We start from the raw sequence: 25,142 nt of genomic DNA on the forward strand, positions 1-25,142 counted from the left end.
TCATAGAGGACAGTGGGGTGTTGCTGTGTCATAGAGGACAGTGAGGTGTTACCGTGTCATACAGGACAGTGAGGTGTTACTGTGTCATAGAAGACAGTGGGGTGTTACCGTGTCATATAGGACAGTGAGGTGTTACTGTGTCATAGAGGACAGTGGGGTGTTACTTTGTCATACAGGACAGTGGGGTGTTACTGTGACATACAGGACAGTGGGGTGTTACTGTGTCATAGAGGACAGTGGGGTGTTACTGTGTCATAGAGGACAGTGAGGTGTTACTGTGTCATAGAGGACAGTGAGGACAGTGGGGTGTTACTGTGTCATAGAGGACAGTGAGGACAGTGAGGTGTTACTGTGTCATAGAGGACAGTGAGGTGTTACTGTGTCATAGAGGACAGTGAGGACAGTGGGGTGTTACGGCAGGACAGTGGGGTGTTACTGTGTCATAGAGGACAGTGGACGGTGTTACTGTGTCATAGAGGACAGTGGGGTGTTACTGTGTCATAGAGGACAGTGAGGTGTTACTGTGTCATAGAGGACAGTGGGGTGTTACTGTGTCATAGAGGACAGTGAGGTGTTACTGTGTCATAGAGGACAGTGGGGTGTTACTGTGTCATAGAGGACAGGGGGGGCTGGGACAGGGGGTTACTGTGTCATACAGGACAGTGGGGTGTTACAGTGTCATAGAGGACAGTGGGGTGTTACTGTGTCATAGAGGACAGTGGGGTGTTACTGTGTCATAGAGGACAGTGGGGTGTTACTGTGTCATACGAGGACAGTGGGGTGTTACTGTGTCATAGAGGACAGTGGGGTGTTACTGTGTCATAGAGGACAGTGAGGTGTTACTGTGTCATAGAGGACAGTGAGGCGTGTTACTGTGTCATAGAGGACAGTGCAGGGTGTTACTGTGTCATAGAGGACAGTGAGGTGTTACTGTGTCATAGAGGACGAGTGAGAACAGTGGGGTGTTACTTGTGTCATACAGGACAGTGGGGTGTTACTGTGTCATAGAGGACAGTGAGGGTGTTACTGTGTCATACAGGACAGTGGGGTGTTACTGTGTCATAGAGGACAGTGGGGTGTTACTGTGTCATAGAGGACAGTGAGGTGTTACTGTGTCATAGAGGACAGTGAGGACAGTGGGCGTGTCATGGGCAGTCAGGACAGTGGGGTGTTACTGTGTCATAGAGGACAGTGGGGTGTTACTGTGTCATAGAGGACAGTGAGGTGTTACTGTGTCATAGAGGACACGTGGGGTGTTACTGTGTCATCAGAGGACAGTGAGGTGTTACTGTGTCATAGAGGACAGTGGGGTGTTACTGTGTCATAGAGGACAGTGGGGTGTTACTGTGTCATAGAGGACAGTGGGGTGTTACTGTGTCATACAGGACAGTGGGATGTTACTGTGTCATACAGGACAGTGAGGTGTTACTGTGTCATAGAGGACAGTGGGGTGTTACTGTGTCATAGAGGACAGTGGGGTGTTACTTTGTCATACAGGACAGTGGGGTGTTACTGTGTCATACAGGACAGTGGGGTGTTACTGTGTCATAAAGGACAGTGGGGTGTTACTGTGTCATAGAGGACAGTGAGGTGTTACCGTGTCATACAGGACAGTGAGGTGTTACTGTGTCATAGAGGACAGTGGGGTGTTACCGTGTCATACAGGACAGTGAGGTGTTACTGTGTCATAGAGGACAGTGGGGTATTACTGTGTCATAGAGGACAGTGGGGTGTTACTGTGTCATAGAGGACAGTGGGGTGTTACTTTGTCATACAGGACAGTGGGGTGTTACTGTGTCATACAGGACAGTGGGGTGTTACTGTGTCATAGAGGACAGTGGGGTGTTACTGTGTCATAGAGGACAGTGAGGTGTTACCATGTCATACAGGACAGTGAGGTGTTACCATGTCATACAGGACAGTGAGGTGTTACTGTGTCATAGAGGACAGTGGGGTGTTACCGTGTCATACAGGACAGTGAGGTGTTACTGTGTCATAGAGGACAGTGGGGTGTTACTTTGTCATACAGGACAGTGGGGTGTTACTGTGTCATACAGGACAGTGGGGTGTTACTGTGTCATAGAGGACAGTGGGGTGTTACTGTGTCATAGAGGACAGTGAGGTGTTACTGTGTCATAGAGGACAGTGAGGACAGTGGGGTGTTACTGTGTCATAGAGGACAGTGAGGACAGTGAGGTGTTACTGTGTCATAGAGGACAGTGAGGTGTTACTGTGTCATAGAGGACAGTGAGGACAGTGGGGTGTTACTGTGTCATACAGGACAGTGGGGTGTTACTGTGTCATAGAGGACAGTGGGGTGTTACTGTGTCATAGAGGACAGTGAGGTGTTACTGTGTCATAGAGGACAGTGAGGACAGTGGGGTGTTACTGTGTCATAGAGGACAGTGAGGACAGTGGGGTGTTACTGTGTCATAGAGGAGAGTGAGAACAGTGGGGTGTTACTGTGTCATAGAGGACAGTGAGGTGTTACTGTGTCATAGAGGACAGTGGGGTGTTACTGTGTCATAGAGGACAGTGAGGTGTTTTTGTGTCATAGAGGACAGTGGGGTGTTACTTTGTCATAGAGGACAGTGGGGTGTTACTGTGTCATAGAGGACAGTGGGGTGTTACTTTGTCATACAGGACAGTGGGGTGTTACTGTGTCATACAGGACAGTGGGGTGTTACTGTGTCATAGAGGACAGTGGGGTGTTACTGTGTCATAGAGGACAGTGAGGTGTTACCGTGTCATACAGGACAGTGAGGTGTTACTGTGTCATAGAAGACAGTGGGGTGTTACCGTGTCATACAGGACAGTGAGGTGTTACTGTGTCATAGAGGACAGTGGGGTGTTACTTTGTCATACAGGACAGTGGGGTGTTACTGTGTCATACAGGACAGTGGGGTGTTACTGTGTCATAGAGGACAGTGGGGTGTTACTGTGTCATAGAGGACAGTGAGGTGTTACTGTGTCATAGAGGACAGTGAGGACAGTGGGGTGTTACTGTGTCATAGAGGACAGTGAGGACAGTGAGGTGTTACTGTGTCATAGAGGACAGTGAGGTGTTACTGTGTCATAGAGGACAGTGAGGACAGTGGGGTGTTACTGTGTCATACAGGACAGTGGGGTGTTACTGTGTCATAGAGGACAGTGGGGTGTTACTGTGTCATAGAGGACAGTGAGGTGTTACTGTGTCATAGAGGACAGTGAGGACAGTGGGGTGTTACTGTGTCATAGAGGACAGTGAGGACAGTGAGGTGTTACTGTGTCATAGAGGACAGTGAGGTGTTACTGTGTCATAGAGGACAGTGAGGACAGTGGGGTGTTACTGTGTCATAGAGGACAGTGAGGACAGTGGGGTGTTACTGTGTCATAGAGGACAGTGGGGTGTTACTGTGTCATAGAGGACAGTGAGGACAGTGGGGTGTTACTGTGTCATAGAGGACAGTGGGGTGTTACTGTGTCATAGAGGACAGTGAGGTGTTACTGTGTCATAGAGGACAGTGAGGTGTTACTGTGTCATAGAGGACAGTGAGGTGTTACTGTGTCATAGAGGACAGTGAGGTGTTACTGTGTCATAGAGGACAGTGAGAACAGTGGGGTGTTACTGTGTCATAGAGGACAGTGGGGTGTTACTGTGTCATAGAGGACAGTGGGGTGTTACTGTGTCATAGAGGACAGTGGGGTGTTACTGTGTCATAGAGGACAGTGGGGTGTTACTGTGTCATAGAGGACAGTGAGGTGTTACTGTGTCATAGAGGACAGTGGGGTGTTACTGTGTCATACAGGACAGTGGGGTGTTACTGTGTCATAGAGGACAGTGAGGTGTTACTGTGTCATAGAGGACAGTGGGGTGTTACTGTGTCATAGAGGACAGTGAGGTGTTACTGTGTCATAGAGGACAGTGGGGTGTTACTTTGTCATACAGGACAGTGGGGTGTTACTGTGTCATAGAGGACAGTGAGGACAGTGAGGTGTTACTGTGTCATACAGGACAGTGGGGTGTTACTGTGTCATAGAGGACAGTGGGGTGTTACTGTGTCATAGAGGACAGTGAGGTGTTACTGTGTCATAGAGGACAGTGAGGACAGTGGGGTGTTACTGTGTCATAGAGGACAGTGAGGTCAGTGAGGTGTTACTGTGTCATAGAGGACAGTGAGGTGTTACTGTGTCATAGAGGACAGTGAGGACAGTGGGGTGTTACTGTGTCATAGAGGACAGTGGGGTGTTACTGTGTCATAGAGGACAGTGAGGTGTTACTGTGTCATAGAGGACAGTGAGGTGTTACTGTGTCATAGAGGACAGTGAGGTGTTACTGTGTCATAGAGGACAGTGGGGTGTTACTGTGTCATAGAGGACAGTGAGGTGTTACTGTGTCATAGAGGACAGTGATGTGTTACTGTGTCATAGAGGACAGTGAGGTGTTACTGTGTCATAGAGGACAGTGAGGTGTTACTGTGTCATAGAGGACAGTGAGGTGTTACTGTGTCATAGAGGACAGTGGGGTGTTACCGTGTCATAGAGGACAGTGAGGTGTTACTGTGTCATAGAGGACAGTGAGGTGTTACTGTGTCATAGAGGACAGTGAGGTGTTACTGTGTCATAGAGGACAGTGGGGTGTTACTGTGTCATACAGGACAGTGGGGTGTTACTGTGTCATAGAGGACAGTGGGGTGTTACTGTGTCATAGAGGACAGTGGGGTGTTACTGTGTCATAGAGGACAGTGAGGTGTTACTGTGTCATAGAGGACAGTGAGGTGTTACTGTGTCATAGAGGACAGTGAGGTGTTACTGTGTCATAGAGGACAGTGAGGTGTTACTGTGTCATAGAGGACAGTGAGGTGTTACTGTGTCATAGAGGACAGTGGGGTGTTACTGTGTCATACAGGACAGTGGGGTGTTACTGTGTCATAGAGGACAGTGGGGTGTTACTGTGTCATAGAGGACAGTGGGGTGTTACTGTGGTATACAGGACAGTGAGGTGTTAGGGTTATGTTGAACAAACTGTAGATTGGACTTCAAACAACACTTTTTCAACTTTACATTTCATATATTCCCTTACTTACTTGGTGGTTAGCTAGGAACTAAAACTACTTCTATTAAGAATGTCGGAGAATAGATAATGATATAATCAAATCCATGAGAGATTCCTCTGTTTCTGCTCCCTTTCCAGTACCATCTCCACTCAAACACACAGAGAGAGGACATTCATCTGTGACTCGGACTCTTCGTGCCTCTGAACTGTTACTTTAAAAGGACTGCTGGTTCACTCCCAGCACGTATTTATGTTTGTTCCTCTGAGATGGGCCTTAGAGTGCTCTTCCTTCTACACATAGCAGGGCTCCCTTATCCAGAGCGACTTACAGTAGGGAGTGAACGCTTGTTCACTAAACGCAGGCCCTGGTTTAATTCCCTGGTTAAAGGCCCTGGGTAAACGCTCTGGGTAAAGGCCCTGGTTAAAGGCCCTGGGTAAAAGCCCTGGGTAAAGGCTGTGGGTAAATGCCCTGGGTAAAGGCTCTGGGTAAATGCCCTGGGTAAAGGCCCTGGGTAAAGGCCCTGGGTAAAGGCCCTGGGTAAAGGCTCTGGGTAAAGGCCCTGGGTTAAGGCTCTGGGTAAATGCCCTGGGTAAAGGCCCTGGTTAAAGGCCCTGGGTAAAGGCCCTGGGTAAAGGTTGTGGGTAAATGCCCTGGGTTAAGGCTCTGGGTAAAGGCCCTGGGTTAAGGCTCTGGGTAAAGGCCCTGGGTAAAGGCTGTGGGTAAAGGCCCTGGGTAAAGGCTCTGGGTAAAGGTTGTGGGTAAATGCCCTGGGTTAAGGCTCTGGGTAAAGGCCCTGGGTTAAGGCTCTGGGTAAAGGCCCTGGGTAAAGGCCCTGGGTAAAGGCCCTGGGTAAAGGCCCTGGGTAAAGGCCCTGGGTTAAGGTTGTGGGTAAAGGCCCTGGGTAAAGGCCCTGGGTAAATGCCTTGGGTAAAGGTTGTGGGTAAATGCCCTGGTTAAAGGCCCTCGGTAAAAGCCCTGGGTAAAGGCCCTGGGTAAAGGCCCTGGGTAAATTCCCTGGGTAAATGCCTTGGTTAAAGGCCCTGGTTAAAGGCCCTGGTTAAAGGCCCTGGGTAAAGGTCGTGGGTAAATGCCCTGATTTAATGCCCTGGTTAAAGGCCCTGGGTTAAGGCCCTGGGTAAAGACCTGGTTAAATGCCCTGGTTAAAACCCCTGGGTAAAGGCCTGGTTAAATGCCCTGGTTAAAGGCCCTGGTTAAAGAGTCCTTTCCACACTCTCTCCCCAGTGTTGATGAATGCCCTGTTTAAAGATCCTTTCACACACTCTCTCCCCAGTGTTGATGAATGCCCTGTTTAAAGATCCTTTCACACACTCTCTCCCCAGTGTTGATGAATGCCCTGTTTAAAGATCCTTTCACACTCTCTCCCCAGTGTTGATGAATGCCCTGTTTAAAGATCCTTTCACACACTCTCTCCCCAGTGTTGATGAATGCCCTGTTTAAAGATCCTTTCACAACTCTCTCCCCAGTGTTGATGAATGCCCTGTTTAAAGATCCTTTCACCACACTCTCTCCCCAGTGTTGATGAATGCCCTGTTTAAAGATCCTTTCACATTCTCTCTCCCCAGTGTTGATGAATGCCCTGTTTAAAGATCCTTTCACATTCTCTCCCCAGTGTTGATGAATGCCCTGTTTAAAGATCCTTTCACATTCTCTCTCCCCAGTGTTGTGGTCCTGTGGGAAAGGGGAACAAGTCCCCGTGGCAAACTCCTATTAGCAGCTCAGCCGTCGTCATAACAAACAGATATGCTGTGAGATAGCAGGGCAGAATTGCAGGCCTGGCATGTAGGGACCTGGTTTAAAAACCAGTCAAAAAGTATGTCATTTTAGGCAACAAAATGGGGGGGGGGGGGGGGGGGGGAAGGGGCGGATCCTTAAGAGGTTGAGTTAGCATGTCCATGTAACGTGTAACGTGCTAGGGAACATGGATAAACAGTACCGACACACCAGGCAAGGGTGACAGGGAGGGGGGGCATGACTTCTATTCTCAGCCCCTCGTAAAACAGAACAGATGGTTCTCCTAAAGACTGAACCAGTAACTCCCTTGATAGTGTTGAAGTATCAGGGGAACTTTCAGACAGAGAGTCAACAGCAACACATAGAGAGAGCATGTTTTCTTACTCAAACAAACTCTGGATAAGCTGGGTGTGGCGCATAAAGTGACTGCAGTCCCCAGTGTGTGAGAGAGTGCTAAGACTGGGTGTGTGTGTGTGTGTGTGTGTGTGTGTGTGTGTGTGTGTGTGTGTGTGTGTGTGTGTGTGTGTGTGTGTGTGTGTGTGTGTGTCTGTCTGCGTGCGTGCGTTCTGTGTCCACAGGCAAGCATGAGGAGAGGAAGGACGAACATGGATTCGTGTCCAGATGCTTCACCAGGAAATACACGTAAGTAACACAACATCCTCGTCAATGTTTCATGCCAGCAATACAACTGCACTCTTGTCAAAGAACCTGGAAGACTGTGCAACAAATAAATAATCCGCTGTTGCATAACGCGTTGTCACAATTCGTCACCACGACGAAATAGGAATCATAAAAACATATGGAGTAGAGCCTCTGTCAATGACTGGACAGAATAGTCTCTCCCATTTGTTTCACAGATTAAGTTGACTCGGACTCCTTTTAACCTTGATTTCGTCAACAACTAAAATCCATCAAGCCTGTAGACGGTTGATTGGTCAAGCCTGTAGAGGGTTGATTGGTCAAGCCTGTAGACGGTTGATTGGTCAAGCCTGTAGACGGTTGATTGGTCAAGCCTGTAGACGGTTGATTGGTCAAGCCTGTAGATGGTTGATTGGTCAAGCCTGTAGACTGTTGATTGGTCAAGCCTGTGGACTGTTGATTGGTCAAGCCTGTAGACTGTTGATTGGTCAAGCCTGTAGACTGTTGATTGGTCAAGCCTGTAGACGGTTGATTGGTCAAGCCTGTAGACGGTTGATTGGTCAAGCCTGTAGACGGTTGATTGGTCAAGCCGGTAGACGGTTGATTGGTCAAGCCGGTAGACGGTTGATTGGTCAAGCCTGTAGACGTTTGATTGGTCAAGCCTGTAGACGTTTGATTGGTCAAGCCTGTAGACGTTTGATTGGTCAAGCCTGTAGACGTTTGGTCAAGCCTGTAGACGTTTGATTGGTCAAGCCTGTAGACGGTTGATTGGTCAAGCCTGTAGATGGTTGATTGGTCAAGCCTGTAGAGGGTTGATTGGTCAAGCCTGTAGATGGTTGATTGGTCAAGCCTGTAGAGGGTTGATTGGTGAAGCCTGTAGACGGTTGATTGATCATGCCTGTAGACGGTTGATTGATCATGCCTGTAGACGGTTGATTGATCATGCCTGTAGACGGTTGATTGGTCAAGCCTCTAAAGGGTTGAGTGTAGTGGAAGGCAGAGCGAAGCATCACCGGCAGTGACTGACTGTGTCTGTATAGTACAGCTCTCTTCCGCGTAAGCTGAGCTCCACAAGACTCTGTCGCCATCCAGGGGCCACTACACCTACCATGAATCTGGAGTCAACACTACACATACCATGAATCTGGAGTCAACACTACACATACAGTACCATGAATCTGGAGTCAACACCACACATACAGTACCATGAATCTGGAGTCAACACCACACATACAGTACCATGAACCTGGAGTCAACACTACACATACAGTACCATGAATCTGGAGTCAACACTACACATACAGTACCATGAACCTGGAGTCAACACTACACATACAGTACATTAATCTGGAGTCAACACTACACATACAGTACCATGAACCTGGAGTCAACACTACACATACAGTACCATGAATCTGGAGTCAACACTACACATACAGTACCATGAACCTGGAGTCAACACTACACATACAGTACCATGAACCTGGAGTCAACACTACACATACAGTACATTCATCTGGAGTCAACACCACACATACAGTACCAGGAACCTGGAGTCAACACTACACATACAGTACATTAATCTGGAGTTGTCACAATAGTTGAAGCCGTGTTGAATGGACCAAACTGCAGACGGAATGTGGATACTCATCTTTTTAATATAGAAGAGCAAAGCATCACTTTAGTTCATTTAGTAAATATTTTCTTAACTCTATTTTTCTTAAAACTGCATTGTTGGTTAAGGGCTTGTCAGTAAGCATTTCATGGTAAGGTCTATACCTGTTGTATTCGGCGCATGTGACAAATACAATTTGATTTGATCTGAATTACATTGAAGAAAATGTTAAAAGATGTCTCAATTAATTATTTTATAGACAGCATCCAAATAGTAACCTTCCTTCCTTCCTTCCTTGAGTCCTCTTACTCCTCCTGGAGAATAAGCCATTGGCAACAGCTTCTCAATGTATCTGGTGTTGTACGATATCCTGACTGCGCTGTTTCCCCTAGAGCTTAGACACCAGGAAATCTGAATAAAGTATCAGATGAATAAGATAAGATGAAGATATATCGAGAGATAAAAGCGCTGTCTACCTCCAGTAAAGTATTGCATCCATGAACTATGGTCTCTTGTCCTTCCTTCTCCAGCCTGCCCTCTATGGCCGACGCTGAGAAGGTGACGTCCACCCTGTCCTCTGAGGGAGTTCTGACCGTGGAGGCTCCTCTGAACAAGCAGGCCATCAAGGCTGCAGAGATCTCCATTCCTGTCACCATGGGCAGCAGCAAGACCAAAACCCTGACGACATGACGATGAGGAAGAAGAGGAGTGAAGAAACTCCACACACACACACACACACACACACACACTCAGATGAACACACACATTTATCCTAGACACAGAGGAAATTGTGAGACAGGCGGGGGGGTAGGTAAAACGGTGATATTTCCACACTGACTGTATAGTTACAGTAAGCTCTTGAAATGCATCAACAAAATGTTTCACACACACGCCTTGAACATTGTGAGGGAGAAACAAGATACATTAGGGATTGCCCTCTCTCTCATTCAACCCCTCTCTCTCTCGCTCTCTCTCACTGTCTGTCTGTCTGTCTGTCTGTCTGTCTGTCTGTCTGTCTGTCTGTCTGTCTGTCTGTCTGTCTGTCTGTCTGTCTGTCTGTCTGTCTGTCTGTCTGTCTGTCTGTCTGTCTGTCTGTCTGTCTGTCTGTCTGTCTGTCTGTCTGTCTGTCTGTAATGAACTCAGCTCTGTGTAGCTGGCTGTCAACACATCTACACCATCTACCATGCTATATCTCATACTCCAGTAATTACTATATGCATTGAATCAGGGGACAAAAACTGTTGCACACACACACACACACACACACACACACACACACACACACACACACACACACACACACACACACACACACACACACACACACACACACACACACATTCACACACACCCTCCTCATCTATATTATGTGCTTGTTAGACACTGAAATCTATTACATCTGCAAACAGTGACTACAACCCTGCTGCTGTCTGTCTGCATTGTCCACTTGCTCTCTCTCTCTCTCTCTCTCTCTCTCTCTCTCTCTCTCTCTCTCTCTCTCTCTCTCTCTCTCTCTCTCTCACAGCCAATAAGACACCAGTGATAATGTACTCTGATCCCAGATCATTTTGTTGACAATGACTATCGGAGTTGTAAAGACTGCACAAACTGATCTGGGACCAGGCTAGTAGTACAGCACAGAACCAAATGGGCCAGCACATCTGGCTATTCCACTCATTGAAATAGAATTACATTCTATTCCTTTTATTTTCATGTTTTCACCATCCACTGACTGTTGCAGGAAAATCACTGTTGGAAAGCTGTATCCCATGTAAAACGTTGAATAAAGAAAAATCCTAATACAATCTGTTGGCTGTTCTTATTTAGTAAGATGTGATCTGAGTCATGTAGCACAATTACGAACGTGTTGTTTTGAGCGATATGATATCAATGATGTCTGTTTTGATTTAACTGGCAGTGGCATCGGTAGCCTCTGTGTTAAGTCTGAAGATAAATAGAGAGACAGAGAGAAAAGAGCGACAGATATCTGTTAGATGGATGCCTGGACCTGAGATTGAGAAATAATGCTGCGAATCACATCACAATACACATGACGGGGGTGTGATGATCCGTGATTGCGTCACGCACTTGTTTCCATGGTCACGGGTAGAGGACTCACACCAAGTGTTGAAGGGCTCAATTCAATCCGTACTCAAATTGAGCGCCACAGCAAGCTTGAAATATAAAAGTAATTTCCGATTGAGCCGACATACGCAGCGTTTACCGTGACTGCGATCTCCGCTAACGCGGGAAACATTGCCTTTAAATGTCAATCGGGCTACAATGCAGAACTTCAGTGCTACAGATTGAATCGAGCACTAGTAATTATCCATACGGGTGATAGTATTTATCCATAGAGGTGTTAGTAATTATCCATAAGGGTGTTAGTAATTATCCATAGAGGTGTTAGTATTTATCCATAGAGGTGTTAGTAATTATCCATAGAGGTGTTAGTATTTATCCATAGAGGTGTTAGTAATTATCCATAGAGGTGTTAGTAATTATCCATAAGGGTGTTAGTAATTATCCATAGAGGTGTTAGTATTTATCCATAGAGGTGTTAGTAATTATCCATAGAGGTGTTAGTATTTATCCATAGAGGTGTTAGTAATTATCCATAGAGGTGTTAGTATTTATCCATAGAGGTGTTAGTAATTATCCATAGAGGTGTTAGTATTTATCCATAGAGGTGTTAGTAATTATCCATAGAGGTGTTAGTATTTATCCATAGAGGTGTTAGTAATTATCCATAGAGGTGTTAGTAATTATCCATAGAGGTGTTAGTATTTATCCATAGAGGTGTTAGTATTTATCCATAGAGGTGTTAGTAATTATCCATAGAGGTGTTGTGTTAGTAATTATCCATAGAGGTGTTGTGTTAGTAATTATCCATAGAGGTGTTGTGTTAGTAATTATCCATAGGGGTGTTGTGTTAGTAATTATCCATAGAGGTGTTGTGTTAGTAATTATCCATAGGGGTGTTGTGTTAGTAATTATCCATAGAGGTGTTAGTATTTATCCATAGAGGTGTTAGTAATTATCCATAGAGGTGTTGTGTTAGTAATTATCCATAGAGGTGTTGGTAATTATCCATAGGGGTGTTAGTAATTATCCATAGAGGTGTTAGTAATTATCCATAGAGGTGTTAGTAATTATCCATAGAGATGATAGTAATTATCCATAGGGGTGTTGTGTTAGTAATTATCCATAGAGGTGTTAGTAATTATCCATAGAGGTGTTAGTAATTATCCATAGAGGTGTTAGTAATTATCCATAGAGATGATAGTAATTATCCATAGGGGTGTTGTGTTAGTAATTATCCATAGAGGTGTTGTGTTAGTAATTATCCATAGAGGTGTTAGTAATTATCCATAGAGGTGTGTTATTAATTATCCATAGAGGTGTTAGTAATTATCCATAGGGGTGTTAGTAATTATCCATAGAGGTGTCTTAGTAATTATCCATAGAGGTGTGTTAGTAATTATCCATAGAGGTGTTAGTAATTATCCATAGAGGTGTTAGTAATTATCCATAGAGGTGTGTTAGTAATTATCCATAGAGGTGTGTTAGTAATTATCCATAGAGGTGTTGTGTTAGTAATTATCCATAGAGGTGTGTTAGTAATTATCCATAGAGGTGTTGTGTTAGTAATTATCCATAGAGGTGTTAGTAATTATCCATAGAGGTGTTAGTAATTATCCATAGAGGTGTTAGTAATTATCCATAGGGGTGTTGTGTTAGTAATTATCCATAGAGGTGTTAGTAATTATCCATAGAGGTGTTAGTATTTATCCATAGAGGTGTTAGTAATTATCCATAGAGGTGTTAGTAATTATCCATAGAGGTGTTAGTATTTATCCATAGAGGTGTTAGTAATTATCCATAGAGGTGTTGTGTTAGTAATTATCCATAGAGGTGTTCGTAATTATCCATAGAGGTGTTAGTAATTATCCATAGAGGTGTTAGTAATTATCCATAGGGGTGTTGTGTTAGTAATTATCCATAGAGGTGTTAGTAATTAACCATAGAGGTGTTAGTAATTATCCATAGGGGTGTTGTGTTAGTAATTATCCATAGAGGTGTTTTGTTAGTAATTATCCATAGAGGTGTGTTAGTAATTATCCATAGAGGTGTTAGTAATTATCCATAGAGGTGTTAGTAATTATCCATAGAGGTGTTAGTAATTATCCATAGAGGTGATAGTAATTATCCATAGAGGTGTTAGTAATTATCCATAGAGGTGTTAGTAATTATCCATAGAGGTGTTAGTAATTATCCATAGAGGTGATAGTAATTATCCATAGAGGTGATAGTAATTATCCATAGAGGTGTTAGTAATTATCCATAGAGGTGTTAGTAATTATCCATAGAGGTGTTAGTAATTATCCATAGGGGTGTTAGAAGTTAGCTAGGCTGCCAACGTTAGAGAGCTAGATAGGCGCTCTATAGGCCGAGTCACCCACAACACCACTCCCATCCAGCTACGAGTGTCAGGGAACCACAGCGAGGCTATCCAGTTCCTGCTCATCAAGTCCCCCTGATTCCCGTGGTGTTTGGATTATTCTGGCTCCAACGACACAATGCCCTCATTAACTGGTCTACTGGTGCCATCATGGGCTAGAGCCCGTTCTGCAACGCCCATTGCCTGAAGTCAGCACAACCTGCCCCAGGATGTCTTCCTGGGGGCTCGGAAAGTGCCCCAAACCTCTCCGCCATTTCCGCAGAGTACCGGGACCTCCGGGAGGTGTTCAGCAAGGCCCGGGCCATGTCGCTTCCGCTGCACCGACCCTATGACTGCAGGATTGACCTTCTCCCTAGCATCACATTGCCCGGGGGAGTAGTCTGTCGGGACCGGAGACCAAAGCTACAGTGGGGGAAAAAAGTATTTGATCCCCTGCTGATTTTGTACGTTTGCCCACTTACGAATAAATGATCAGTCTATAATTTTAATAGTAGGTTTATTTGAACAGTGAGAGACAGAATAACAACAAAAAAATCCAGAAAAACGCATGTCAAAAATGTTATAAAATGATTTGCATTTTAATGAGGGAAATAAGTATTTGACCCCTCTGCAAAACATGACTTAGTACTTGGTGGCAAAACCCTTGTTGGCAATCACAGAGGTCAGACATTTCTTGTAGTTGGCCACCAGGTTTGCACACATCTCAGGAGGGATTTTGTCCCACTCCTCTTTGCAGATCTTCTCCAAGTCATTAAGGTTTCGAGGCTGACGTTTGGCAACTCGAACCTTCAGCTCCCTCCACAGATTTTCTATGGGATTAAGGTCTGGAGACTGGCTAGGCCACTCCAGGACCTTAATGTGCTTCTTCTTGAGCCACTCCTTTGTTGCCTTGGCCATGAGTTTTGGGACATTGTCATGCTGGAATACCCATCCACGACCCATTTTCAATGCCCTGGCTGAGGGAAGGAGGTTCTCACCCAAGATTTGACGATACATGGCCCCGTCCATCGTCCCTTTGATGCGGTGAAGTTGTCCTGTCCCCTTAGCAGAAAAACACCCCCAAAGCATAATGTTTCCACCTCCATGTTTGACGGTGGAGATGGTGTTCTTAGGTTCATAGGCAGCATTCCTCCTCCTCCAAACACGGCGAGTTGAGTTGATGTCAAAGAGCTCCATTTTGTTCTCATCTGACCACAACACTTTCACCAGTTGACCTCTGAGTCATTCAGATGGTCATTGGCAAACTTCAGACGGGCATGTATATGTGCTTTCTTGAGCAGGGGGACCTTGCGGGCGCTGCAGGATTTCAGTCCTTCACGGCGTAGTGTGTTACCAATTGTTTTCTTGGTGACTATGGTCCCAGCTGCCTTGAGATCATTGACAAGATCCTCCCGTGTAGTTCTGGGCTGATTCCTCACCGTTCTCATGATCATTGCAACTCCATGAGGTGAGATCTTGCATGGAGCCCCAGGCCGAGGGAGATTGACAGTTCTTTTGTGTTTCTTCCATTTGCGAATAATCACACCAAATGTTGTCACCTTCTTACCAAGCTGCTTGGCGATGGTCTTGTAGCCCATTCCAGCCTTGTGTAGGTCTACAATCTTGTCCCTGACATCCTTGGAGAGCTCTTTGGTCTTGGCCATGGTGGAGAGTTTGGAATCTGATTGATTGATTGCTTCTGAGGACAGGTGTCTTTTTGAGTGTGCTCCTAATCTCAGCTCGTTACCTGTATAAAAGACACCTGGGAGCCAGAAATCTTTCTGATTGAGAGGGGGTCAAATACTTATTTCCCTCATTAAAATGCAAATCAATTTATAACATTTTTGACATGCGTTTTTCTGGATATTTTTGTTGTTATTCTGTCTCTCACTGTTCAAATAAACCTACCATTAAAATTATAGGCTGATCATTTCTTTGTCAGTGGGCAAACGTACAAAATCAGCAGGGGATCAAATACTTTTTTCCCCCACTGTATGGATACCTACATTTGGGTCTCCTTAGCTGCTGGATTTATCCGTCCCTATTCCTCTCCCGCCAGCACAGGGTTCTTCTTCATGGAGAAAAAGGACAAGACCTTGTGCGAGTGAATTGACCAACGACATTACGGTTAAGAACCGTTACCCACTTCCACTCATCTCCTCGGCCTTCGTGCCGCTCCAGAGGGCCACTGTGTTTTCCAAGCTAGATCTATGGAATGCCTACCACATGGTGCGGATACGAGCGGGGGATGAGTGGAAGACCGCCTTCAACACCGCCAGTGGCCACTACGAGTATCTGGTCATCCCCTTTGGCCTCACCAACGCCCCTGCTGTGTTCCAGGCTATGGACATGTTGAACCGGTTCATCTTCGTCTACATTGATGACATCCTCGTCTTCTCCCGCTCCCCTCAAGAACACGTGCTCCAGTCCGGCAGGTCCTTCAACGCCTTCTGGAGAATCAGCTGTTTATGAAGGCGGAGAAGTGTGAGTTCCATCGCTCCACCATCCCCTTTCTGGGTTACATCATCTCTGCTGGGAGTGTCCAGATGGATCCTGGGAAGTTGAGACGCCTCCTGAGGGTTCGACCACGGGGAAGGGGTTTCCAGTACCTGGTTGACAGGGAGGGTTGTGGCCTGGAGGAGAGGTGCTGGGTCCCCGATAGAGACATCCTGGACCCAGCCCACATCGCTGACTTCCGGCACCCCGGTCAACCAGGTATGTGCCCAGTTAGGATGCCAGGTGGCGACCCTAGAGGGGAGGGTATTGTCACGCCCTGATCTGTTTCACCTGTCTTTGTGCTTGTCTCCACCTCCCTCCAGGTGTCGCCCATCTTCCCCATTATCCCCTGTGTACTTATACCTGTGTTTTCGATTTGTCAATTGCCAGTTCGCTTTGTGTGTCAAGCTTACCAGCGTTTGTCCTGTCAGCTCCTGTCTTTTCCCAGCCTCTCTTTTTCTCGCCCTCCTAGTTTTTGACCCTTGCCTGTCCTGACCCTGAACCCGCCCGCCTGACCAGTCTGCCTACCCCTGACCCTGAGCCTGCCTGCCGTCATGTACCTTTGCCCCCTGTTGCTGTAATAAACGTTGTTTATTAAACATTAAACATAAACATTGTTTATTACAGCAACTCTGTATCTGGGTCTTACCTTATCCTGATAAACAATAATTTCTCAAAATCCGCCAACCTCAAGAACAATCTAATGAATATCAAGATTCAGGTGGTTTATGCCTATTAGTTGAAGATCCTTATAGGTAACTTATAGATAACTTCTAGGATTGTAGACAACATAGGATGTGTTCATGAGTTGTGAGTCCCTCTACCATCTCTGCCCTAGTGTGTGATCTTAGTGGCTCAGATGGTAGAGTATGGCGCTTGCATCGCCGGGGTTGTGGGTTTGATTTCCACAGTAGCCCAATATACAAAAATTACACAAATGTATGCACTCACAACTGTAAATCGCTTTGCATAAGTGTAATGCACACAATACTAAAATGTCATCAATTATAATTGATTCCTGGAGCATTTTATATCCAGCACTTATTTGTATGACTTATTCAAAACTGTCCATGAATGGCTGCAAACATACACAGCCTCACAACATTCATTTTCAAAGACACAAGTAGGCATATCAGATTGAAATGATGTAATAACACTGGCAAAACTGGGAAGAAGTGGAATATGAAAATAAGTATGGGGAATAACATTAGTGTTCTTGCTGACAAGCACGGTAATTACCCTATATTTTAGCCCATTGTTAAGAATAAGAATTGTTCCACTGATCAGACTAAGTAAAGTAAATAGATAATAAAATCTCCTGAAGACGAGAGAACATAAATCTGCCCCTACACCCTAATCAAATAATTGTTATATTCATTGTCCGTCCTCTAGAATCAAACTTTTACTTTTCGGTTCCCAATCTGTTTGACACATTTTTTCATAGTTACAAATCAGCCCACCCTACCAAACTTCCCTGAATAGACATTTAAATCCGACTGAAGGAGAACAGTTACATTTTTTTATTTTTTATTCAGGGTAGTACCGTGAATTTGGTTAATGTCAAGCAGTACCGGAGCACCAAGTCTAGGTTCAAGAGGCTTCTAAACAGCTTCTACCCCCAAGCCATAAGACTATTGAACACCGAATCAAATGGCTATTTGCATTGCCCTCCACCTCCTCTTTTACACCGCTGCTACTCTCTGTTGTTATCATCTATACATATACGTATAACCTCAACTAACCGGTACCCCCGCACATTGACTCTGTACCAGTACCCCCCTGTACATAGTCTCCACATTGACTCTGTACCGGTACCCCCTGTATATATCCTCCACATTGACTCTGTACCAGTACCCCCCTGTATATAGCCTCCACATTGACTCTGTACCAGTACCCCCTGTATATATCCTCCACATTGACTCTGTACCAGTACCCCCCTGTATATAGTCTCGCTATTGTTATTTTACTGCTGCTCTTCAATTACTTGTTACTTTCATTTCTTATTCTTATCAGTATTTTTTTTTAAACTGCATTGTTGTTTAGGGGCTCGTAAGTAAGCATTTCACTGTAAGGTCTACACCCGTTGTATTTGGCGCATGTGACAAATACAATTTGATTTGATTTTGATTTATTTATTTTTTATATATTTTCTTGGGGGGGGGGGTTAATTAGTATGATTTTGTTCATCAAGAACATATTTTGTATTTGGGGTATTTTTTACTAACCTTTAGAGCAGGTGGCGGCAATACACCTGATGACTGTAGTCTGCCAATAAACCTCAGAGAAGACAGATGATTTGATTTATCTTGCTTCAATAACACGGATTAGCTGGCTGGCGCATGTCGTAGGCCAATTGATATTTAGAATCTAGGGGGTTCGTGCTGGCGTCCCTTGAGAAGGCAAGAACAAAATGTATGTCAGGAGAAATGCAGTATTTTCATAAGGAGACGTATTATTGGAATACAGAGGAGGAATGGAGGGAAAAAGAGAGGCAGAGGAGGTCTAAGCGAGAGGGAGGAAGAGGGTGAGCTTGAGTCGGTTAAAAATGGCAGGAAAAAGGAAAATGGTTTGGTAAAACTTGTTTGGGATAGGGGGCAGTATTTTGACGTCCGGATGAAAAGCGTGCCCAAAGTAAACTGCCTGTTACTCAGGCCCAGAAGCTAGGATATGCATATATGGTAGATTTGGATAGGAAACACTCTAAAGTTTCTAAAACTGTTAAAATTCTGTCTGTGAGTATATGGCAGGTGAAACCCCGAGGACAAACCATCTAAAAAAAAAAGAATTTTAGCCTACCACTATTTTCAATGGCTATCACTTTTATTATGAGGTGAAGTCCTCCCAGATTGCAGTTCCTAGGGCTTCCACTAGATGTCAACAGTCTTTAGAAAGAGCTTCATGCTGGTTTTTGGAAAAATGAGCCAGAAATTGTAGTTTTTGTAGGTGGCTCCCATTTTGGCTGTAGTGTTTCCAAGTGTGTGAATGAGAGCGCGGTCTTTGGTATTTTTCTCCGGTAAAGACAATAACGATTCTCCGTCTTAAATGTTATCATTTATTTACGTATTAGGGTACCTAAGGTTTGATTATAAATGTTGTTTGACTTGTTTGGAAAAGTGTATTAGTAATGTTTGGGATTAATTTTCGATGCATTTTGATGGAGGGAAACTGGGTGGATTGTTGACTGAAGCGCGCCAGCTAAACTGAGTTTTTATGGATATAAAGAAGGACATTATCGAACAAAAGGATCATTTGTAATGTAACTGGGACCTTTTGGAGTGCCAAAAGAAGAAGATCATCAAAGGTAAGGCATTTATTATATCGCTATTTCTGACTTTCGTGTCGCACCTACCTGGTTGAAATATGTTTTTCATGGTTTTGTATGTGGGGCGCTGTCCTCAGATAATTGCATGGTGTGCTTTCGCCGTAAAGCCTTTTTGAAATCTGACACAGCGGCTAGATTAACAAGAAGTTAAGCTTTATTTTGATGTATTACACTTGTGATTTTATGAAAGTTAAATATTTATAATACTGTAGTTTGAATTTCGCACTCTGCAATTTCACCGGATGTTGTCGAGGTGTCCCGCTACTGGCACGCCTTTCCCAAAGGTAAATAGCGGGAAAAAGGGACATTAAAGTGTAAGCAGAGTGAGCTGAAGACAAGAGAAATGGAAGTGAATGAGTGCGAAGTATAAGAGGTGGTAGGTGTGGTGAAGTTCTCGGAGCTCGAGGCTTGCACCAGGGGTCAGGATAAAGATGAGTCTGTGACAGGAGTGAAGTGTTTTGGAAAAGTGGACCGTTTGCCTTTTGGCTGAACCATTTGAGGTTTCAGGGTGGGTGAAAACAGAGTTGGGGTGCTGTGGAATAGGTGAGGGTAACCAGATGTGGTCTTGTGATAATTGTTTGTGTTTCTGCTGGTCAGAGGGAACAGGCCCTCCATGTTAAACAAATGGGGGAAAGAGATGTGAATTGTTTTGCTCTCAAGAAAAGGGTGCCATTGAAAGGAGTGATTACTGGGGTAGAGGTAAATGTGAAAGTTAACCAACTGAAGGAAAAGATTCTCTCTAAACTAAGGACCCTGGGACTAAACCCTTCCCTCTGCAACTGGATCCTGGAATTCCTGACGGGCCGCCCCCAGGTGGTAAGGGTAGGTAGCAACACATCCGCCACGCTGATCCTCAACACGGGGGCCCCTCAGGGGTGCGTGCTCAGTCCCCTCCTGTACTCCCTGTTTACTCATGACTGCATGGCCAGGCACAACTCCAACACCATCATTAAGTTTTCCGGTGACACAATAGTGGTAGGCTTGATCGCTGACAATGACGAGACAGCCTATAGGGAGGAGGTCAAAGACCTGGCCGGGTGGTGCCAGAATAACAACCTCTCCCTCAACGTGATCAATTCAAAGGAGATGATTGTGGACTACAGGAAAAGGAGGACTGAGCAGGCCCCCATTCTCAAAGATGGGGCTGTAGTGGAGCAGGTTGAGAGCTTCAAGTTCCTTGGTGTCAAGATCACCAACAAACTAACTTTGTCCAAACACACCAAGACAGTTGTGAAGAGGGCACGACAAAACCTATTCCCCCTCAGGAGACTGAAAAGATTTGGCATGGGTCCTCAGATCCTCAAAAGGTTTTACAGCTGCACCATCGAGAGCATCCTGACCGGTTGCATCACTGCCTGGTATGGCAACTGCTCAGCCTCCGACCGCAAGGCACTACAGAGTGTAGTGCGTACAGCCCAGTACATCGCTGGGGCCAAGCTTCCTGCCATCCAGGACCTCTATACGGCGGTGTCAGAGAAAGGCCCTAAAAATTGTCAGACTCCAGCCACCCTAGTCATAGACTGTTCCCTCTGCTACCGCATGGAAAGGGGTACCGGAGCACCAAGTCGAGGTCTAAGAGGCTTCTAAACAGCTTCTGTCCCAAGCCATAGGACTCCTGAACATCTAGTCAAATGACTACCCAGACTATTTGCATTGTGTACCCCCCCCCCCTCTTTTACACTGCTGATACTCTCTGTTATTATCTATGCATAGTCACTTTAATAACTCTACCAACATGTACATATTACCTCAATTACCTCGTACCCCCACACATTGACTCTGTACCATACCCCCTGTATATAGCCTCGCAATTGCTATTTTACTGCTGCTCTTGAATTATTTGTTACTTTTATTTCTTAGGTCTTTTTCTCATTTTTTTTATTTTATTTCAACTTTAAAAAGTGTTCTATTTTTTAATTATTAAAAAAAATATATTACTAGTTTATGATTGTTATAATTTTTGTATATATATATATATATATATATATATATATGTATTTTAACGGCATTGTTGTTTAGGGCTTGTGACACCGTACCCAAACCGGACGCGCGCGTGCCCCATCGTGCGCATATTGATTTTGTCCCTCCCCCAACACCATACGCGATCACGACACGCATATTACTTTAGGGGGCCGGGACGATGATATTACTTTAGGGGGCCGGGACGATGATTTTACTTTAGGGGGCCGGGACGATGATTTTACTTTAGGGGGCCGGGACGATGATATTACTTTAGGGGGCCAGGACGATGATATTACTAAAGCGGGTCGGGACGATGATATTACTAAAGCGGGCCGGGACGATGATATTACTTTAGGGGGCCAGGACGATGATATTACTAAAGCGGGCCGGGACGATGATATTACTTTAGGGGGCCAGGACGATGATATTACTTTAGGGGGCCGGGACGATGATATTACTTTAGGGGGCCAGGACGATGATATTACTTTAGGGGGCCGGGACGATGATATTACTTTAGGGGGCCGGGACGATGATATTACTAAAGCGGGCCGGGACGATGATATTACTTTAGGGGGCCGGGACGATGTTGTTAGCACGTTTTGTTGCCTGCGTTTTTCCCAGTGACCCTGTTGAAATGTATTCTGATTCTTCTGATTTCACAGTGATTGACGTGTGGTGACATGGGTAAGTTGTCACGGCTCACTGTGATAGCAGGAGGGGTGAAGTCAGGCGCAGGAGACTGAGATCCGTTTAAACGTACGTTTAATAATCCAAACAGAAAAAATGCCGCAACAAGGCAGGTTGCAAAACAACTAGGAAGGAGGACAGCTCCAAAGATCCACAAGGACGGGGCGCAGCCCGGCAACCCTAATGCCTAAACAAGCAGCTTCACTGGGAAAACATACAAAAAAATTCCCGACTATCAAACAACATGACAAAGAACAATCCCGCACAAATCCACAAACGAAACAGACAAACTAAATACCCCCCACTAATTGACTAACACAAAACAGGTGCAGACCTAATCAGACAAAACCAACAGACGCAGAAACATAGATCGGTGGCAGCTAGTAGGCAGGCGATGACGACCGCCGAGCACCGCCCTACCGGGGAGAGGCGCCACCTTCCGTGGACATTGTGACATAAGTACATGATTGCATATTGAACAATAGTGATGCCAGGACAGGAGTTAATACATTTAACAAATACAAATTGTTTTACACATCTAGGCACTTTCCTCTCACAGACTCCCATTATGCCAATAATACACATGATGGCAGGCTGAGTACCATAATTAGCCAGTCTCTTTCACCTTACAACCAAACCACTCTGGTATGAGATATAAACAATGCATTTACGGAATAAAAGCCCATGAAATAAGAAACTGTAATAGTATACAAGTCAAAAAATAAACAATACTTTATGCATACTTTTCTAAACAGCATGGATTAACAGAAGCCACCTGCTAAAACAGAAGTTGTATTATTGAGGCGTAGATAGTAAAGAAGGTAGTGGTTATGGGTGCATCCTATACATGTGCTGAGAAAGGAGCACGGGCAATACTACCGCCATGTCCAGGAACTGCTCTTAGACCGTGCCCCGACGTCACCGATACTTCCGGATGAGTGCAGAAGAGATGGAGACTCTTCCGTCTTTTGTTATATCATAAGGTGAATGCACCAATTTGTAAGTCGCTCTGGATAAGAGCCTCTGCTAAATGACGTAAATGTAAAATGTAAATGTTGTTGGCCCAGACCTCACCAAGCAGACAACCAACTACAGGACCCCAATAGAGCCTGAGCAAAGACTCGCTGTCACTGTGAGGTTAGTTATTGGAAAAGGGTGTATTGTGTGAGCAGGTGTATTGGAGAAAAGCAGTGATCATGATTCTCCAGATGTAGACCTGTGTTCCATTACATCTAGGAAGCAGATCACCAGTTACAGTGTCTTCATTATACTCAAGGTAAGTAAGACACACTGTTCTTTGTTTAGTCTTTTATTCTATAATTATTCAAGGTGACATTAACAGTCACAAGGCATGGTGAACCTGTTGTAGGTGACATTAACAGTCACAACAAGGCATGGTGAACCTGTTGTAGGTGACATTAACAGTCACAACAAGGCATGGTGAACCTGTTGTAGCTGACATTAACAGTCACATCAAGGCATGGCGAACCTGTTGTAGCTGACATTAACAGTCACAACAAGGCATGGTGAACCTGTTGTAGCTGACATTAACAGTCACCAGAAGGCATAGTGAACCTGTTGTAGGTGACATTAACAGTCACAACAAGGCATGGTGAACCTGTTGTAGGTGACATTAACAGTCACAACAAGGCATGGTGAACCTGTTGTAGGTGACATTAACAGTCACAACAAGGCATGGTGAACCTGTTGTAGGTGACATTAACAGTCACAACAAGGCATGGTGAACCTGTTGTAGGTGACATTAACAGTCACAACAAGGCATGGTGAACCTGTTGTAGCTGACATTAACAGTCACAACAAGGCATAGTGAACCTGTTGTAGGTGACATTAACAGTCACAACAAGGCATGGTGAACCTGTTGTAGGTGACATTAACATCAAGGCATGGTGAACCTGTTGTAGCTGACATTAACAGTCACAACAAGGCATAGTGAACCTGTTGTAGCTGACATTAACAGTCACAACAAGGCATGGTGAACCTGTTGTAGCTGACATTAACAGTCACAACAAGGCATGGTGAACCTGTTGTAGCTGACATTAACAGTCACAACAAGGCATGGTGAACCTGTTGTAGGTGACATTAACAGTCACAACAAGGCATGGTGAACCTGTTGTAGGTGACATTAACAGTCACAACAAGGCATGGTGAACCTGTTGTAGGTGACATTAACAGTCACAACAAGGCATGGTGAACCTGTTGTAGGTGACATTAACAGTCACAACAAGGCATGGTGAACCTGTTGTAGGTGACATTAACAGTCACAACAAGGCATGGTGAACCTGTTGTAGCTGACATTAACAGTCACAACAAGGCATAGTGAACCTGTTGTAGGTGACATTAACAGTCACAACAAGGCATGGTGAACCTGTTGTAGGTGACATTAACATCAAGGCATGGTGAACCTGTTGTAGCTGACATTAACAGTCACAACAAGGCATAGTGAACCTGTTGTAGCTGACATTAACAGTCACAACAAGGCATGGTGAACCTGTTGTAGCTGACATTAACAGTCACAACAAGGCATGGTGAACCTGTTGTAGCTGACATTAACAGTCACAACAAGGCATGGTGAACCTGTTGTAGCTGACATTAACAGTCACAACAAGGCATAGTGAACAAATACGGCATATCCCTCCCAATAACAATATCCACTGAATAGCAACAACAACAAAAAACAATTTAAAAAAAAGTTAAATGCATATATAACTGTAACAACAAAGTGCAAATAGTGCATACATAAATGTTTCCCTTTTCAAAACACTTAAACGGAACATAGGCTTAATATTGCACAGGGCTGGGATCTGCCTTTCAGGAAGGGGATTATTGATGTGACTGGGAGTCTCTGTTCCACCTCTCTTTTAGGAAGGGGATTATTGATGTGACTGGGAGTCTCTGTTCCACCTCTCTTTTAGGAAGGGATTATTGATGTGACTGGGAGTCTCTGTTCCACCTCTCTTTTAGGAAGGGATTATTGATGTGACTGGGAGTCTCTGTTCCACCTCTCTTTTAGGAGGGGATTATTGATGTGACTGGGAGTCTCTGTTCCACCTCTCTTTTAGGAAGGGATTATTGATGTGACTGGGAGTCTCTGTTCCACCTCTCTTTTAGGAAGGGGATTATTGATGTGACTGGGAGTCTCTGTTCCACCTCTCTTTTAGGAGGGGATTATTG

At 44.9% G+C, this 25,142-nt stretch overlaps 1 protein-coding gene across 1 annotated transcript in view; it reads left to right on the forward strand.

Moving 5' to 3' along the window:
* Positions 1-10,847, forward strand: part of hspb1 (heat shock protein family B (small) member 1) — a 15,208-nt gene extending 4,361 nt beyond the window's left edge. The window contains exons 2-3 of the mRNA XM_014198203.3: positions 7,367-7,430; positions 9,573-10,847. Coding sequence (XP_014053678.1) covers positions 7,367-7,430; positions 9,573-9,732 — 224 coding nt within the window. The 3' untranslated portion in view covers positions 9,733-10,847. The remainder of the gene's footprint in view (positions 1-7,366; positions 7,431-9,572) is intronic.
* Positions 10,848-25,142: the final 14,295 nt, after the last annotated feature.

The sequence above is a fragment of the Salmo salar genome, chromosome 04, assembly GCF_965601325.2.
Source record: "Salmo salar chromosome 04, fSalSal1, whole genome shotgun sequence".
Classification (NCBI taxonomy): domain Eukaryota; kingdom Metazoa; phylum Chordata; class Actinopteri; order Salmoniformes; family Salmonidae; genus Salmo; species Salmo salar.